This window comes from Trachymyrmex septentrionalis, unplaced genomic scaffold (genome assembly GCF_001594115.1).
Source record: "Trachymyrmex septentrionalis isolate Tsep2-gDNA-1 unplaced genomic scaffold, Tsep1.0 scaffold131, whole genome shotgun sequence".
Classification (NCBI taxonomy): Eukaryota; Metazoa; Arthropoda; class Insecta; order Hymenoptera; family Formicidae; genus Trachymyrmex; species Trachymyrmex septentrionalis.
In genome coordinates, this window is record NW_017304450.1 from 795,576 (window position 1) to 815,131 (window position 19,556).

The 19,556-nt window shown below is 36.2% G+C and overlaps 1 protein-coding gene across 4 annotated transcripts in view; it reads right to left on the reverse strand.

The window, feature by feature from the left end:
• Positions 1–19,556, reverse strand: part of LOC108757008 (rap guanine nucleotide exchange factor 2-like) — a 98,873-nt gene that overhangs the window by 76,368 nt on the left and 2,949 nt on the right. For 3 of the 4 annotated variants that reach the window (XM_018501238.1, XM_018501240.1, XM_018501235.1), the window contains exons 2-3: positions 16,813–16,940; positions 14,382–14,465 (exon numbers count right to left, since the gene is read on the reverse strand). In XM_018501238.1, the coding sequence (XP_018356740.1) occupies positions 14,382–14,465; positions 16,813–16,940 (212 nt within the window). Of the gene's footprint in view, positions 1–7,097; positions 7,938–14,381; positions 14,466–16,812; positions 16,941–19,556 lie in introns of those variants that run through there. The other variant, XM_018501244.1, reaches the window with a different exon arrangement.

The window sequence follows — 19,556 nt, forward strand, 5'->3', positions numbered from 1 at the left end:
CGAGTTAATAAAAGAATAAATTTTATTTCTAAATAATTTAATATCAATTGTTTTACATTTTAATTGCAGGCACAGAACCGCCTAAATTATCACATTGTTTATTGTAAATATCAAATGTTGCTGCTTATCAGAAACATCATAATCTGCACAACTTAATAATGCAAAGTACAACTTTTATAAAGGGATTACAGATTGCCATAGAAAATATTAACATACGTTACGAAGCGCTGTACGAAACGCTATTAGCATCTTGTGAAGCTAGCGTGACAGAAGAAAATAACTCGAACAATAATCCGAATTGCCATTGTTGATTCACGAATGTTTTCAGCGCTCGCGAAAAGAAAGGGAATTTCACGAAGAGTACTTGACGACGAGCGCGCTTAAACATTTCATTGAATAGCGAGACGGTCTCGGGAGACGCAGCGCTTCCGAGGGTAGGAACAATCGGCACACGCTCGAACAAATGGATACGTGCTACACAAAACAATAGTTTTACAAACTTGGACTGCGGGCTTTTTTCATTTCGCCAGCCGCATTTGCGTAACGGAACATTTTTCACAATGAAACAAAAAGCTCGTGTTTTGCATTCACATGGCACGTGGCGCGCGCCATGCCGTAATGCATCGGGCCGAAGCTTGCAACGGCATGGCACGTGCCCGCGTGTCATAAGCATGCCGTGAATATCAGCGAGATGGGATCGATGAGATCGTTGAACGTAATGAATATCCGGCCTCGTCGGTCAACCATCTGGGCTTTGAAATCATTTCAAGAAGCAGACCCGCGAAAATGAAGATGAAACGGTGAATTGCGTATTATCCACTTTTTCATTAAACTTTTCTCAATTCAACTTTCGTTAGTTTCTTCCGTTTAATTTTCTTTAGCTAATGTTTCTGTTTAATTCTGGTTCATTGAATTCTTTCATTCAATTTCTTTTTCTAAATATTAAAGCAACGTCTAACTGGATTTTTCCATCTAAAAAACAGTTTTACAATATATATAATATTTATGAAATATTAGGAGGCATGCTCTACAATTGCAGCTATTTTTATTATATCAGAATAATTAAAAGTAGCTCTCTCTTAAACCTATATCAGATTAGAGATTGAGATTGGATTGAAATATAACCGGAAAAATTCAATCACAGAAGAAAGCAGAAAACCAATATCAAGTTTAACAAAACTTTTGCTTTGATTGGTCAAATCCAATCTCAATCTCAATCTCAATCTCAATCTCTAGTCTAGATAAAGAGACTTTAAGCAGTAGTATATTTTATGAATATGAGGAACAAATAAAAAATCACCTCCTTATGCCTAAGCTATACCTAGTATTTCTCAGGTATGGCTAGGATTAATTTTATGGGAAATCGTAAAGTGTTTTCGAAGAAAAAGCTATCGCTGTTTGATGCCGCATCAGTGCCACTTGGATCTATATCCGCGTTTTATTTAAACGAGTAATATCTCTGCTCAATATTCTCGTCATCTCTCCTAGCGGGTAACCGTTACAACTTAATCACAGTATTTTACGCATTTTCTGGAACTAAAAAGAAAAATAGCGGATCATATTTCTTAGCTTTACAATAATTGCTACGTATGAGCCATGCACGCGGATTTCTTACATGTTCGTTGTTGGTAAATAGGAACGATACACATTGTATCAGCCTCAAAATGTCATTCATATCTCAATGTATGGCATGTAATCGATAACATCGACAGCGATAAATTACTGCAATTAATTCAACGGGCCATTCGAAAGGATATTACGTGACATGTATACAAGACGTTACTTCTGTTTTTCCATCATCAATTGAAAATCCACCAGTCACCATAACTATTCAATCTTTTATCTTTTTCACTTATTACTTCTACCAGCTCTATCCATTAGGTATATACTTATAATTCCACTATAACGTGTAATTCAAGCGTACAAAATCATGACTTCCTGCAAAATTGCAGTACGAGCACGTTACCGCAAACATTCCAACATAATCCCCAGGAATACATTAGAAAGTCAGGAAAATATATCCAGGAAAATACCTATAGCTCGGACGAGCAACTTTTCGTAACAAAAATTACCGTAGTTACTAAATATTGCCGGCAACAAATCGATAATAACATCACAATTATCTATAAAAAATTAAACAGATAATTAACTGTAAACAATATTGATTATTTTTTTTTATCAAACAACTTATCATCCTCAACAATTCTATATTTTGATAAGCGTAATCGAAACTTAAAATCTTTTCTGGAAAGAAAATGTATAACGGATGCCAATAGTGCACTCACGAAATTAGAATCTTAGAAGATATCGTTTTCCAAAGAAGCATGCCTACGGAATGCACTCGATAACCTTGGCTCGTAAGACGGGTTTAAGTTGTGCGCGAGAGCGTGTGCTCTATGTGGAGCCATGAAATCTCGAGCACATTCTGTAAGATGTTCAAGATGATTTTCTTTCCCTGCAAGCCTCATTTTCGAAAAGCTGTTTATTCAAACGATACTGATCGACACAACGAAATGAAAACAAAATAAACATTTATTGTTTTTTTCACAAAAACGTTTCCACGATAAATCTCGCATAATTTTAAATCGAGTTAAATGTATCATTAAATTGCATTTTTTTTTTGTAGCAGCAAGATATAGTTTATCTTATACGAATTGATTGGCAATGTGCGTCATGTCTCAATTCACAAGAAAGAAACGAGATAATTAAAAATGTCAAAAATAGACGATGAAGTCTACATCAACAAAACCTCACGTCTGCCTATCTACCCCCCCCCTTCCTCCCATTTAATCAAATCTTAATGAATAAATTATATAATAATGTAAGATGTATTTATTTTTTTTTACAACGCCTAATACAAAAAAAATTTGTTGGGGAGCTGAGTAGACTGTCAGTCAGCCTCCCCCCAGCAAAAAAATTTTTTTGTGGATTTTCAGAGTGCATAACTAGCATTATTATATAATTTATTCATTAACATTTGATTAAATGGGGGAGGGGGGAGGGGGAGCAGCTAGGCAGATGTCGAAACCTCATCACTGCAAATCATCGGATTTGAACCAAAACTCTTTCCCATGACAAGCAGATTCAATTTGGCTTGCAGGCTGTGAAACATTTAACACAGTTTATTTATTATACTATCGGTATACACAAAATAAAATATCCTTCAGTAACATATTTCGCATCTATGTATCTACAAACCCTCTTACGTAGCACGAGCAATAAAGCCTGTGCTATTATTAGATCGTCCGGTGGACCCTGTCATTTTTTTTTTTTCGATACAAAGATCGTAGCCCGAGTTATCGACTTTGCGCTCTATTCGTAGATTCGTACCAAGCTGGAACTACCGCGACTTAGATTGGAAGTCGGTCGATACAGACGCTGACGTTGCGAGACCTCGAAGCTATGCATAGTGAGTGGAGCATTTAAATGAACCAGATAGAAACCTCATTCAGAAGATGCGCATCTCGAACCACAATCGTTCCAACGATTCATCTTCACAATCTTCATGAACAATTTCTATGCTAATTACAATATATAACATTAAATTTAAAAAAAAAAAAACAAATTTCGTTATTCATTTTTATTCCTAAAATGCAAATTTTTTTAACTTTGATATAAAAAATTTAATTTAGTTTGAAAAAGTTTTCTTATACACTGATCGAAATTCATCAGAGAATCTATGAAATAATAAAAGTAAAAAATTTCCATCGTAATTTTTCTTCTAACACGTATTAAGAATGTCAATCTAGATTTCTAAATTGGAAATATAGATTGAAATAAAGTGTCAAAACAAGGACTACTTTAGTAGATTTACAAATTAATGCAAATGCTGTAGAAAGCACATTAATTATGCAAATCGAGAATTATAAAATATATAGAATGACTTATATATTCGATTCGACCTCGAGCATCAGTCGTTGACGAAGCGAATAGAAAGAGCAGGTGACAATAGAAGATCGTATCCAACGCGTAACGTTCATTATACACTATACACTACAATGACAACAATAACTATTGTAAGCCGCCTAATTGTTTCATGGGAACCAATAATTACCTCAATTTACTTGAGTCACATTGAAATAAGATATATTAGGTGTTGTAAAAGGAAGATAAATATGTACATCTTTGTGGCATCTCTTATTACCGAAAAAACATCAATGACTTTCATTCATACAAATAAACTGAATATCATATAAATAAATCGAATAAATTTCAAATCTTGAACTTTACACATTAAAAATCTTCAAACAAATTCTGTTATAAAAACAAGCTATGACTCATATTTATTTACGAACACATAAGTACACGTTGGTACTCCTTTTTTTGAAATCATAATGAAACAGCTAGATAAAACGTGTATTCGTTTGATCCAACAAAAAATTAATATATTACTCCACAACATAATATCAAGAGGATCGTCACAAGTTTACAAGTATAAAATGCCAGTTGATAAACGTGCTATTTTCTATTTAAAACATGGAAAAACAATCATGAGAAACACAAACAGAGTTACAAAAACTCTGATAGAGCTTTTACTAAAATACTTTTATTGTTACGATAAAGATAGAACATATGGAAATACAAGTGTAATTAGATATCCGTCTTATCAAATTTCTATCTGGTTTCTCTCTTAAAATTGTCCCACTTTCCAAGAATGTTAAATGTTTCGAAGAAGAACTGTCTTTTTAATAAATACCTTCGTTATAATGAAAAGATAAAAATACATATTTACATAATATACTTGTATATGTATTTGTGTGAATATATATTTTATATATATATGTATATTCACTTATATTCATAAATATATTTCCAACGATAAAACAAAACCACGAATAAGTAACAAATTTCAAAAATTCAAAAGGCAAAGATCTTATCCACTGTTTCCAAACGATCTTACATTTCTCAGAAAAAAGCAAAAAATTATTTCACTTATATTTAAAATTCCATTTTGATTGCACATATCCATTTAACTTTATATCTCTTGAAAGTAAATATAAATATTCAAAGCGAGACTTTTATAACTGTGCATAACTTGTGTCAAGTTTCACTTCATAACATACATTTCCCATATTCTTTCTCTTTCGAAATTGGACCTTAAAAGTTATACTTTTCCTGATACTCAAAATAACGCTTGTTTTTCAAATCTTTCTACTTTGTATTCACATCGTATTCACTACTTGCATTGTATTCTCTTACTTTCTTATTATAATATATTTTTATTTAGTAATTTATTTATTTATTATTAATTTCTAGTCTTCTAAAATTCAAAAGTTTTGCGTACTTAAGAATTTTACCTATGCAAAAATACTCAATTGTTAACAAACAATTATAGTCTTCAGTGTAAATACAAAAACATTGCAACTGGACGAGTCTCCGTCATTATACATGTATTAGGTCAAGTAAAAAGTCGCGTTTTTTTAAAAGACATCTAGTAAAAACCGCAATTACTTTCTTACCAACAATATAAATATATCTTGATAGAGTAAAGTTTCAAAATCTCTTTTTTAAATTATACGATACGACAATTTTTAATGGAATTATGAGCAATTAAAGTTAAAATAATTCTTTTATTTAATCCGCGATAACTCAGTAATCAAAAGTCGTAGGAATATAAAAAAAAAAACGATTTTGTAGGGAAAGTATCAAGCTTTCACGATAGGTAATCGAAAATTTTCTCAAATTTTGGACACGTTACAAATCCACAAAGTGAGAAGAAAATTTTTCGTCTTTTTCAGCTCGTAGTTTTTGGTATGTAAAAATTATCAAACTCATATAAACTTAAAAAATGTGATAAAGTAGAGATTTCAAGCTTTCAAACCCTTTTTTAAAAATTTGAATTTCATTCATTAGTGACGAAGATATTGTATATACAACTTTGAGTTAAAAAATACGCGATGACTTTTTACTTAACCTAATAATTGACACGATCCTAGAATTCTCACTCTAATCCGTTTTGGCCTACGAAACGTAACTTTCGATCAGCACAGGCTCTGTTCTATCTTACGATAACGCTATCCTTACCGTAACGCGATACACTCGCTGTTTACCAAAGGAGAATGAAACGTAACGCGGAATATTGACAATTTCACGTCACGTGTATGCACGCGTGACAGCTACGGAACAATACTCGTCCGAAAGCCAACCACGACAGAAATGTATCAGCAGCTGAGCTCCAATGATTGCTATCCCATTATCCCGCGGATCAAAGCCGCTCAACCAAAAGGAGGATATCAAATTATTCACTCAACATTCCTGCCTATCCCCAATATCCATTTCTATCCGCTGATCGAATTTATTACGATATAATCGGTAATAATCCAATATCTGATTCGCGAATAATTTGCTAACTATATATAGAAACAGCTCGGAACATTTAACTCTCAATCAGTTTATTTATTTAAATAAATATCTAAAAATAAAAGAACTAGTTTTTGTTCACAAACAGTTGGTCATTTTTTAATTATTATATTTAATTATTAAAATTTTAAAAGTATATTATACAATACATGTATGCTTAATAGCTTTTTTCCTACCTTATTAAACATATTTTTTTCTCGGTGTTTAATCTTTCATTTTTTTCATTTTTTAAGTATACTATTTTCACTCACAGAGTTAATTTCAATTTTATCGAATACAATTTCGAACGTATACTTTAATTAAAAATTCTAATTGTTTAATTATTACTATTCTCACTGCACAGTTTTTATTAATTTATTAACATATTAATTATAAAAATTGCATTAAAGAAATCTATTTGAATTTAAATATTGGATAGTCCTGACACCTTTCACCTAGTATAGTGCAAATTACTCCTACTGGAAGTGCGGCGATGTAGAAAAAAATAAATATGATAATCCTTCAGACATTCTTTGAATGTAATAATTAGAGAACAATATTCACTTAAGCTCGAATAAACAGACGTGCAGCGTTTACTTTATTATACGTAAAGTATACGTCCTCGAGATCTTAATTTCAAAGTGCAAAACAATTTTACATTGTCATGTATAAGCATGCATTTTTAATAATCGTTCTATCGCGCGTTATCTCCGTATACATACGGTTCAAGTCGTTAAGAATGATTTAAAGTATCTCACCGGTCATCCTGCGTGACAGTAATGTCGGGTGGGGGCGGAGGGGGCGAGGCACTGTCTGTAGCATCCAGCTTGCCGGCTTTTTACTGCGCTGCTTGGCTTCTCTGAGAGACAGAGAGAGAGAGAGAGAGAGAGAGAAGGTGACGCGCCACCCAACGAAGTGCGATACACGTCGTGCAGCACCTCGCGATCGTCGCGACTCGCGACTGTCTTCACGCCAATGACATCGCCATCGACCTCTGGCTGGAATCTGGCGCTCTTATCACTGAGCCGATCGATCGATCGGATAAATCGCGTTCGTACACACCACGAGCAACGAACTCGGTATCTCGCCACGCATCCGGACAACCGTCTCTCTGTCACGTCAGGATCTTATCTCCCCCTTCACCCGAAATCCTCAGCGTTGAGATATCGGCTCGCTTTCTTCCGCTTAACTTCTTGACCGTAGACGAGATTAATTGCGCGGAAGTCGCGATTAGACGGCGATCGACGGCGCGAGATTCAATCCAAACGTCGGTCACTCTCCGATCACCTCGTGAACTCTCGAGAAGTTTCTATCGCGACCCACTTCACTTCGTTCGCGCGATCCTCCTCGCGAATTCTCTCCTCGATTCTCAACCGCCCGAATTTCGTAAGGTGCAATCTGTTTGTGCCAGCTCTCTTCTCTTCAGAGTGTAAGCGCGTCCTGCTCACAGCGAATAATATTCGTCGTAAACCGTTACTCCGAGCTTGCTATTAGATTTATTACGGAATACACCACACAAACATACCGCACATACACACACGCACATATATATATATACATATATATATATACACACTACCTGCCAGCCGCCGGCGCGAGCCGAGGCTGCGGTGAAAGCGAACGGTGACGATTATCGCGCGAAGTGAGCAAGCAGGCAAGCACCGAGAGCCTGCAAGAGCCTCGGCTACGCTCGCCTCGGCGCTCCGCGTCCTCGTCAGTCCTCGTAAACGCGGCCGCTCGACGCTCTCCTGCGCGCGCGGCGCGCCGAATACCAAACCGACCCCGCCAAACAACTCGCCGATGCTCGTCAAGCGATTGTTGCGCTCTCCGGATACGCTTGACTTCGTAAAAGCGGGTCGCCGTAATTCGCGACTCGACGAGGAATCGCGTTTCGATTGTAGAAAGTCCAGGAATGATCGCTATATCGCGGCGAATCGATTATTATATTATATATACTATATATATATATATATTATATATTGTTATTATTATTATTATCACAAACGTGAAAAACTTTCCGGCGCATTGATTACTCCACTGATCGGTCTTGGCACCTTGCCGGTCGAAGGGTCACGAGGGTCACCGCACGAGTTGCCGGAGTTGTAGAACTTGCGAACGAGTCGCGCTCGATCATCTGCCGCGGTTATCTTCTGAAAAATCACGGAAAGGACTTCTTTCTTCAATGTCGTATAGATAAAGATTCAGCTCTCTGCTCCAGACAACGCCGCTCCGCAACGAGACACTTTGGGAAAAGTTGGAGATTTTCGCCAAGTAGAAGACGTGCCTTCTTTCATAAACGACAACGGATCTTGAGTCTCAACTTTCCTTTCGCGATACGAAAATTCTGCATTCCGCTTCCGCGGAAATCGAAAGAAGATGAACGGCGCACGGGAAGGGATTCCGAAGAGAACGCTCTTCGATCGTGAGTCGATGACGCGGACTCGGCGAAATTGGATGTGCTTTTGCGGCGACTTTCTCCTTCCTCTCTTGCACCGGCAACAGGTTTCGATTGTCTCTCTTGGCGATCGAGTTAGATACGACAGCAGAATTTTGAAAGGAACTTCGTCAGTTCTTGCTGGCCCCACGTAGAAAGCGTTGAAATATTTTCGCTCTTATCTCAAGCGTATCGCAAAATTTCTGCACAGTGTCGCTCGTCGACGCGGCGAAAGAAACGAAGTTTCTTATACAGGTATCTACTCGGCTCGGAGAAAAAGTATATCTTTTCTCCCGTGTCTCCTTCTTTCTTTGTTTTTCTAATCTTTCTTTCCACCGGCAATTTTCCTAATGTCTTTAATTCCAAGGCCTTGCGAGATATCCCACGTTAATCGGTTCTCGGACGGAAATTACGCGCGCTCCGTTTTATGCAACGGCGCGCGAAACAAACGTCTCCTCCGGGCGCGATTACGTCACTTCCAGATAGAAAACGAGATTGCATCCGGTTTTACGAGGCCGGGTGGCGCGCGATCAAGGATTCGCGACGAGTGTCACTTACGAAAGTGTCACTTTAGGACACGAAAATCCATGGATAACGATCGGATCGCGGCGCGGCGCGCCGATCCGCGAATCCGACAATCGGCACAGATCTCACGTTCCAACACTAGTACCATCGGACGAGTGACAATTCCGACACCGTCTTGATATTATTCATCCTACAAGTTTCTCCCTATTTCCTGCGTTTTCTCGATTTATGACCGACGCGACCGCATCTCTACAGAGCGAGAGAGGGAGAGGGAGAGAGAGAGAGAGAGAAAGAGAGAGATCCTCCGCGGACGCGGACTGGAAATCGCGAGATCGGAATGCGATTCGCGGGTGCAGTCGCTATTAATCGCAACACTCGCCGACCGCCACGGAACTCTCGACAAGACTGGAGGTTCTCTTGGTAGGTGAGGCCGGCCTCTTTCTCTCTCTCTCTCTCTCTCTCTTCCTCACGTTTACCAGGAGCGTATCCAACGTATACGTACCAGGTAGGATCCCTTCCATGGAGAACCAATGAATGTTTACAGGATGTGGGCGCGACGTGAAAAACTATCATCGCTAGTCGAGTGCTTTCGCAAGTTAATGTCGCTACGCTCAACCGCTCGAGAGACGTATAATTCTTGAAAAATATTTTTCTTATGTGTCATACTTATGTGTCATGTAATTTCATTATTGAAATTATATGCTTTCGCAATATGAGAATATACGAGATGCACGATATAATAATTTCTCTCTTATCTCAAATTAAAGTGGTTGTAATGATAATTATGTAAAATAAATCGTAGTTGATCATCCTATTAATTCATTATGAGTTCAATGATTTATTCACTTTTCTATAGTTCACTCTTTCAGTGATGTTTACTGATTCGGTATTACTTTTCTTTCCTATATTCCTCCATTCTTTCCAATATTTCTCCTATTTGAATTTTCATTATAAAAACTTTCCAAAATTACTACAACCGATTATATTTCACTCGTCGCGTTTGAACTTCGTCGTTATTATATACTTTGAAAGTCAGGTGTTCGAATCAATAAATTTATACATATAATAAAAATGAGGCAATATGTGTGTGCAAGATTGTATATAATTAACTTGAAAGACATTGTGCCACGTTCAGTTTGACATACGAAATGATAAATAATTAATCAAAATTACATCAATATGTTATTAGGTATTGCACACATGCATTTGTGGATGAATGAAAAACTTTTGTCGATATACATAGCATAATTTTATTTTAACGCTATTTTCGGACTGCTTGTAACGCAGTACATTGTACGGCGCAGTTTATATGATGTGCCAATTAAAATTGCATCGATGCTATATTATAGCGATCGCGTTACGTGTTGTTTTTATATCAGTTGACCGATTCAAATTGCGTCGATGTGACATTATAACGCGAGTTATATCTTGGTCGTAACCCACAACACTTGGCATTCGAAATAAAAAATGTTAACTAGCGCATATATATATATATATATATATATATATATATATATATAAAAAAACACACTAATAAATATAATGATAAAAAAAGAAATTGCAACAATAATAAAGTCAGAACTCCGGATGTTCTATTTAAGATAGTGTTCTGATTATCGTAATAAAATATTCTAATTCATACACACTACAAAGAGAGAGAAAAATGTAATAAAATAATTATAGAAAATAAAATAGATTTCAAGCACTATAAGAATTCACAAAATAAAATATTTTGTCTTTTATCGATTACTATTCTTTGATAAAATTGAGAAATTGGGAAACAATGGTATTGATCAGATGAGTAGTGCATACAGCACTGAGTGGTGCATACAGCACATATAGCCCTTCTCACTTTATCGATGCTATTTATCCTTCTCTCTCTCTCTCTCTCTCTCTCTCTCTCTCTCTGTTTCTCTCGGTCTACTTCGCTCTCTAATTCCATCCCTGTCGCACCAGACTACTCGCTTTAAGTAGGATGTCCTCGTCTCTCCCTCTTTCATCCTCACTGTTCAACCTGGCCGATCTCTTCTCTGCCATTTATACCGAAGTACCTCTCGGGCGAATTCGTAAATTTTCGACACGGACGACAGAGAGAAGACCAGCGAAATGAGAGGTTATACAGCAGAGGAGAAAGAGAGAGACGAGAGAATTGAAGACACAATGAGAATTAAGAACTGTTAAGTAACGTAAACATTATAAAGAAGAGATAAAAATAGAAAAGATAAAAATATAATATATAATATAAAAACGGGTTGAGTGGTACAAAACAAAAAATTACAGAAAAACGATCAGAAAAGGATCGCACAAAAATAGTGAATTAAAAATTTGAATAGTAGAGTTTATTGTATATCCTATAATAATAGGATGTATTCTTAGAGTATTGCGCGCAAAATAATAAATAAAAAGAACGTAGATGCAGTGCAAAACGAATGAGCGTATAGATAGGGGAAAAAAGACGCGAAATTGAGAGACAACGAGAAAAGTGTCATTTCATCATCGCAGACAGGCGAGAAATGGTGACACTGGTAACGGGAAAAAGACTAAAAGAGCGAGGAAGAAAGGGAGGGAGGGAGAGAGAGAGAGAGAGAGAGACGGTGGGAAAGAGCGGAGTTAAATTGAGAAAGAGAGACAGATGAGGAGAGGAAGTGAGGAACGTAAGGGGAAATCCCGAAGGGAACGAGAGGAGAAGGTTCTCCCACGTAACCACGCCCCACGTTCGCCAACAGATTTTTACGTGCAGACCGAGGACAGAGAAGGGGAACGTCGAGGGGTCGAGGCAACCCATGGGACGCCGATGCGGCTCTCGTTTGCACCGTGAAACGTATCTCCCCGTCTCACTCCTTCTTTCCTCTAGCTAGCCAACGTAGAAATGTGCATACGCACACATACTGTCACATACACGAATGTACGGAGAACCATCGCCTAGAATTTCCTTCCCTCGGAAATACGTTGCGATCTTGCGGACACGCTAGAGCGACGTCGCGTGAGTCGCGCGTCTACTCTATCATTGAGTGGACCCAGAGAGAGAGAGAGAGAGAGAGAGAGAGAGAATCGGAAGGGGACGGAAGGAAGAATGAGGAAACGGCGTATTAAAACGGTCGTGGAGAGATTAATTTGTTGGAATCGAGTAGTGTACGCTTCTCTTATGATAGTACTCGTCGTCGTCGTCTGCTCGTCTATGCACATCAGATGCATGCAACGCGAAAGAGCGTCCCGTTCCACTGAGCGGCAGCCGAGCGTGTGATGACCGCGGATAATAAGCGCTCCACATTCCCTTTTTTTTTTTTTCCACAAGCGGCATCGTGCGCCAGTAAAGAAGAGCACCCATCGTGCACGAGCGTGTACCTTCCGCTTAAACAGTCTCTTTAAGCGGAAGAAACAAAATAAAGTATCGATTTAGTCACATCGCGCGCAGTTCGCCGTACACCAAACACGGAAGTACCAGTTTATCTGTTTAAACGGTATCGTCTCAATTTCATCCTTTTTAATCATTATTTATCTGCACGTTCGAAATTTGAATTCTGCACGACTCACTTTTACGAACTTGAATATTTTTTTTTCGAGATTAATGTACACTGTAATTTCAAGATTTGATTCAGCAGTGATAATAGATGGAATATTACTTTCCATTGGAAGCAGAAAATGAGCATTTTCCATTTCACATAAATATATAAAAACTGAATAATATTCATTGTTTATGTGAAAGGAAGAAAAGTATATTCATAAAACTTTTACATAAATGTATAAATGAAGAATTATTACCTTCTCGAATAATGAAACGGCATCAAAAAAACTCAACGGAAGTATTTAAAAATTGTCTGCTTATTGTACGTATCTCAGAATTGTACGATTAATGAAAATTTCAGCGGCTAAGAGGATATTAATTGTAAAAGAGAAAATTATGAGCGTAATACTGTCCGAGAGGCCAGTAATTAACGAGCGCTCTACATCTACATGTGACGTACGCTATGTCTCGAAATAATTGCATGAATTATACGACCATTAATCCATTAGCTGCTGAGTTGCATTGTGATGAACATCACTAAATTCGACAATACAAGCTTTGTGCACTCATTGTGACTCTGCTTGTCAAATTTAGCGTGGGAGAACAGTGAAATAATGAGACGTTTTATTATACACAAAGTGTTTCGAAAAGCGGACTTTTAAAGTTTTTTCTTACACACCTATAACGTACGTGCATAATTTCAATTTTTATTCCTTCGTTAAAGCATCACGACTAAACGATAGAAAATTTTTTCAAAATATACATTGTGATTTTATAGCTTCCTCATTTTGAGATAGTTTTTTTGTAAGTTTCACAGTTTTTTTTTTTACAAAAAGCAATCTTTTGATTCAAAACAATTGAAGCAATTTTTCAAAAACAAGCATCAGACACTTTTCGATAAAGACAAATTAAATAATCCGATTTCTTTTTCAAAGATTTTATTTGAAAAGCTAATGTTATGTTGATATGTATAATTGATGTCAAGACGTACTCGATATCCACACGATGTACATACGTATTACGATTGATTTCTGGATTCCTCGCATATAAAATCCATTCGGTACGATATAAAAAATTTAAAAAAAAAAGGCAAAAGATACAACGAATTTATACCACTGGAAAAATGCCACGCATGAAGATTTGGCCCCAATAAAGCACATTACTATTTCGTGCATCATTATACAAATGTCCACAGCGTGCGTTTTCTTAAGAAAACAAAATCTTCCATAACAAACGTTCCCTTATGATTACACGACCTATATTAGATTATGAATGTCTTCGTTTAACGGAAATGTCAGTTGAATGTCTAGAAATATACATGACCTTTCCTCCCTATTTTGGCTTTCGCGTGTAACTGTGAGAGACCAGATATAAATAAAAAGTCAATTAAACGAGCATACGTCAAGAGAAAGTTCATCGTGCTTTCTCACGTTTTTCACGTCGTGAATATGACAGTAGAAAGAAAAATAGGAACAAAAGATGAAATCGTTCCATACAAAGGACAAGATTGCGCTTTGCTTGCTCATGAAACCAAAATAAAAATATTGTTCCGTGATCTCAAAATTTGTATAATCTTACCTTGAACGAGGAAGAAACATGGATCCATCGATGAATACAGAGCCGGAAAGAAGTATGTACCAACTTGTAGCCAACTCGCCGGTGCTGAAAATTATAATTACAACATTCTATTTACTGCCAGTGTACGTACATTCTATTATACATATATACATTTATTTGAAATAAATCAATCGAAGAATTATGTAAACGTTGTTCGAGTTGTGAAGAGTGTGTGTTCGCGGTATATAATCATTGAAGATAAAAATAAAAGCGATTAATTAATTTTATTATCGCCGATGAAATTCCTCGTTTAATCATCTTTCCCAATCAAGAATTCTTCCTCAAATAAGAATTCGTTTCTTTTATTTAGAAATACATACAATATATGACAGATACAAGCCTGTTAATGTATACTTACAATACTCGATGCATACATATGAAAGCTTTCATACAAAATGTCCCAGACTGATCCCTACTGATAACACTGTGTTAATCGCAGATATTCCTAGGATTACTTTAAAATGAAAACTCACTGAAATACCAAAATACGCTAAAGTTGCGGTAGTCAAGTAACAAGTATTTAAAGTTGCGCGCTTAGACCGGCACATGTATCGCATATATACATATACATATATATATATATATATATATATATAAAACAAACATATATATATATATATATATATGTATAGTAGTGAAGGTATTAAATCTCCTATTCTCGAACAATTGATGTAATTCTAATATGCATTCTGCATATCCTATTCCTTTTTTGTTTGAGAGAAAAACCGAGTAGCTCGTCTAAATCGATGTGGAACAATGGACACTTAATAAAAGATACTATTCTTACAAATCACTTGTGACGATTGGCGCGTTAAATATCTCTTTCTCGCGAAGAACGCAACCTGTAGCGACATCTATAGTTTTGTCTCAACAAGTTTCTCTCATGATACACGAGAATATCGCAACTCGGTAAAAGAGTTCCGCGGCATTATCGTACTGTCGATAAAGAAGATTTCTGTAAAATTTAAATTACATCTGAAGGTACAATTCTGCACATGGTACATATACTATATATATCAGGACTGTACAATTTAAGACATATTTTTACATAAAATATTTACGTATGTTTTATGTTAAGTTTACATAACTACTTTTTATGCAGACAATACTAACAATGTAAAATATGGTAAAATTATTATAAACTGGATAATACAATTCAGTGAGTTATTAAATTTTATGATTGTTAATATATGAAATTTTAATACTGATAAATCAAAATGTATAAGCAAAATAGAAAATTTAATTCAGTCCATTGCAACGATAAAGAACAAAGGGTTTAATATAATCGTTCACATACATAACACGTAGAATATAATTTAAATTATATACATGTAGATATAAATTATTATATTTTAGGCATAAAAGAACACAACCTATGTACATATAATTGCACAACCATGGCTCCGTTCGTTAGTTATTTTATGAGTTTAGGATTGACATCTCAGGTATTTTCTTAAATTCTTTTTTTCACAAATTTCTTGTAAACGTTTAAAATTATAATTAATCTTATAATTTTCAATTCAGAAAGCTTGAATATTCGATCACACGATCCATAAAGATTTAAATATACCAATGCCCATGTATTTGATGTATTTAAACCAGCGCTTCCAATAATAAAAAATAAAGCGGACTAAATATTCAAGTTTTTATGATATTAAAATTTACACAATGTTTTTCAATAATGAAATTTTTTAATGACTACACATGTTTTTATTTTCTATCACAAATACATATATTTAATATTCTCATATATGTACATGTATAGCCCTTGTACAATTATATTCAAGAGTTAACTTAAAGTTAAACTCCTCTAATTAAATTATTAATATATTCCGAAATTAAATTAACACACACACGAATAATTTCAATGTTCACTTTCAAGATAAAAAGATATTGTCCTACATTCAAATGTACCAATTCTTTTAAACTAAAATATCTTGCTCTAATTTTAAAATAAAACACAAATAGAAAAATGCTGGTAAATAAAGAAATCAATAACTGGCAACTTTCCCAGATTATCCTGGTAAAGTTCCACAATAACGAAACTTTGGATTATATGGTGGAGTATATCTCTTTCTTTCACAAAAGTATTCCGACATTTGAGAAATTCTTGTGATTCTTCAAATTACAGTACATTTCGTTGAAAACGTATCTTTTTAAAACTATCTTTTTAACACAATATTCTTTGTCTCTTCAAAGCTGATCGTTAATGTGAAAGCAATTATTTATTATATTATTTAATATGTAACGAGTTTAAAAAATATCTTATTAATTATATATATATTTTTTTCGTTCGCTCGAGAATTGACGAAAAATGGTTGGTGCAAAACTGACATTTACGCCGCAATAATCACGTGTTTTCTGGGCTGTGTACTCAGGATGTAATACTTACTAATAGAGGACATGGTTCGCATGGTGTCTCTCGTAACGTACGATTTTGCAGAGCCCGCGAAGAACGGAGTCTCTACATGGACGTAAGGCCTCCAGACCCAGTAACCCATAATATATGATTTGCAAGTCCTGAAACAGAAAGCAAATAATACAAATGAGAATGGAACCTGTACGAAAGGATTGTTGCTCACGTGTTTCCTAATCGGTATTATCACACGCGTCTTCCGATGATCGCGGCGACTTTAACAGAAAATTGCAGTGAGCTAAAGTGATCGTCACGAATCCAATTTGCCTCGTTACCTCACTGTACGATCTATTTATTTATTGGTAATGTAGGGCACGCGAAGGAAATACGGTGGATCAGTCGGTGGATCAGTAACGGCGGTAAATCGGTGTATAAAAGTGATCTACAAATTTCCGCGAATAAACAAAACAAATGTATACCGTGCATTTATCGTGCGCTATTTTCATCCGTTTCATGTTTTGCGGAAGCCCGTTCGCACATACTCGTATATCTCTCTCCAACTTCCTCATCTAATATGTTTGTATGTCTACTATATGATTTTTAATTAACACTTTACCCGCTAAATCGATAAGCATTGAGCTTAGTAAATCTAGTACATTATTAATTTAATATTTTATTGTTTTTTTATATCTTATACACCTAGTAGATTATTATTCTTATTCGGATAAATAGAACCCATCACTCACAAATGAATGATGGGAATTTTATGCATCATCCAAATATGAGTGACATGGCAAAGTGTAAAAAATATCACACACAGCATTAGTTTGGAATCAACTTTGTTACAGAGAGTTCAACAATATACAAATAATATTTAACGTATAAGTAAATCAAAGCCAAATAATAATCCAAAGCGGTTTCTTGTCCAAATTATTTCCGTTACGCGTTTCAACATTTTCACGTTAAAAATCACAAGTACCAGTACGGCCGAGTTAATAGTCTAAACTCGCGTTATGTATCCTGTATACATATACTGATTGAGTCGCAATAACATTCGCGTTGACGCGTTGCAACTTTGATCCGACTGAATTATCGCAAATCTAATTACCCTCGAGCCACCTCCGTTAGATGGGCAAGTGGGGTCGTCGCACAATTTCACGCTGGATCGCTGATCGAACTTGCCTACCCATCCGTCCGTCCATCCATCCATCCATCCATCCATCCATCCATCCCGGCGGGACGTACAACCGTTTTCAGCTCTCGAGCCAACTCTCGCCGGCGCCGTTTCGTCTGGATTGTTTGCGGATGCCGACCGCAATCAGCGTTATATACCATGCGAAAACGTACGACGATGCATCTAACCGACTCAAACCAACCACCGCGATGATGACCCAAAACGTGCGTGGATACCAATTTCGTTCGACTAATTCCGAAAATGTCCCTTATCGTGATAATTACATTTTCTCTCGTGCGATTACGAACGAATTATGCGGCCTACGTTCGAAACACGTACATTCCGTGTATGTACACAGCGGCAGCAAAAGCGGTTTCCCGCAGTACACATCTCTCATTTTTCACTTTTACATTCTTCCCGCAACACACTACAATTCTCGCGCTAGCTTCGCCGAAGCGTCCGTCTAAAAATATTATACTGTACATGCTGCGTGAATATTCCTTATTTTACGGAAAACAATTTTCCTTTTGGGATAAATAAAGGTACAATCGAAGGTACAATTGCAATTGGTTTTGAATTAATACTGTAGAGACGAACAGGAATCATCAGTGAAAAATGTAGAAAAGCCCGTCGGAGTCTACATCAGCTGTTCGGATGCGCAACAATTCTTGATTTTTCGCGTGAATGTAACAAAACAAATAAATCGAAATGCATATGACTTCGGTTTTACTTTATGTAAGTTTTATATTATTGTTTTGTATAATGTAATAATTTTGATAATCATTGAGCTATTCGTTACATAGCTAATTTGGCATTTCGATAAAGAAGAACGAACTAATTTGTCGGGAATCATCAACTTGGAATTTGCGAATTATGTAATTTCGATGATATATTTTATCGATAAATATCGATAAAGGAGGAACCCCCGAATTGAAGGGGGTTGAAACGTATATTTTATTCGTTTTGTTACATTCACACGAAAAATTAAGAATTTTTGTGCATTCGAATAGACTCTGATGGGCTTTTCTACAGTTTTCACTGATAGATTCTTTCGGGCCTCATTATATATGTATTTGTTAAACAGAAATCATGTCAAAATAAGTTATTAGTTCAAATTATAACTGTATAATAAATTTGCACATTTTACATTAGAAACTTTTTGATTTTGGTACATAAATTCTAGTAATTCACGCGTAATATTACGTTTTAATCTTCAACTCGAGGATCTACTATCTCAACCGTACAGAATCGTCGGGTATCGCAACGCGAGAGAACTTGGGAGGATTTATAAAACTGGAATTAAGTGTCGCCAGATGTGGCGCAGATCGTAGCGCGACAAACTCTCGAGGGAGACCAAACGAGATTATAAATATGCGAACGTGTACGTTCTAAGTACCTCGAAGACGCTGCGCCGGGTCTGAAAACATTTCGCACGCAAAAGGGAGCGGACGAACTCTCGCTCGACTTTAGCAGCGCGCGCGTTCTCGGACTCTTTTCTTCCTTTTTTTTCGCACGAAAAGTGGAGCGAACACCGGACGACCTTCACGAATGGATCGTACGATCCGCGCGGTTCGTGTCCCGTGAGATTTTTTTTTTTTTTTTTTTT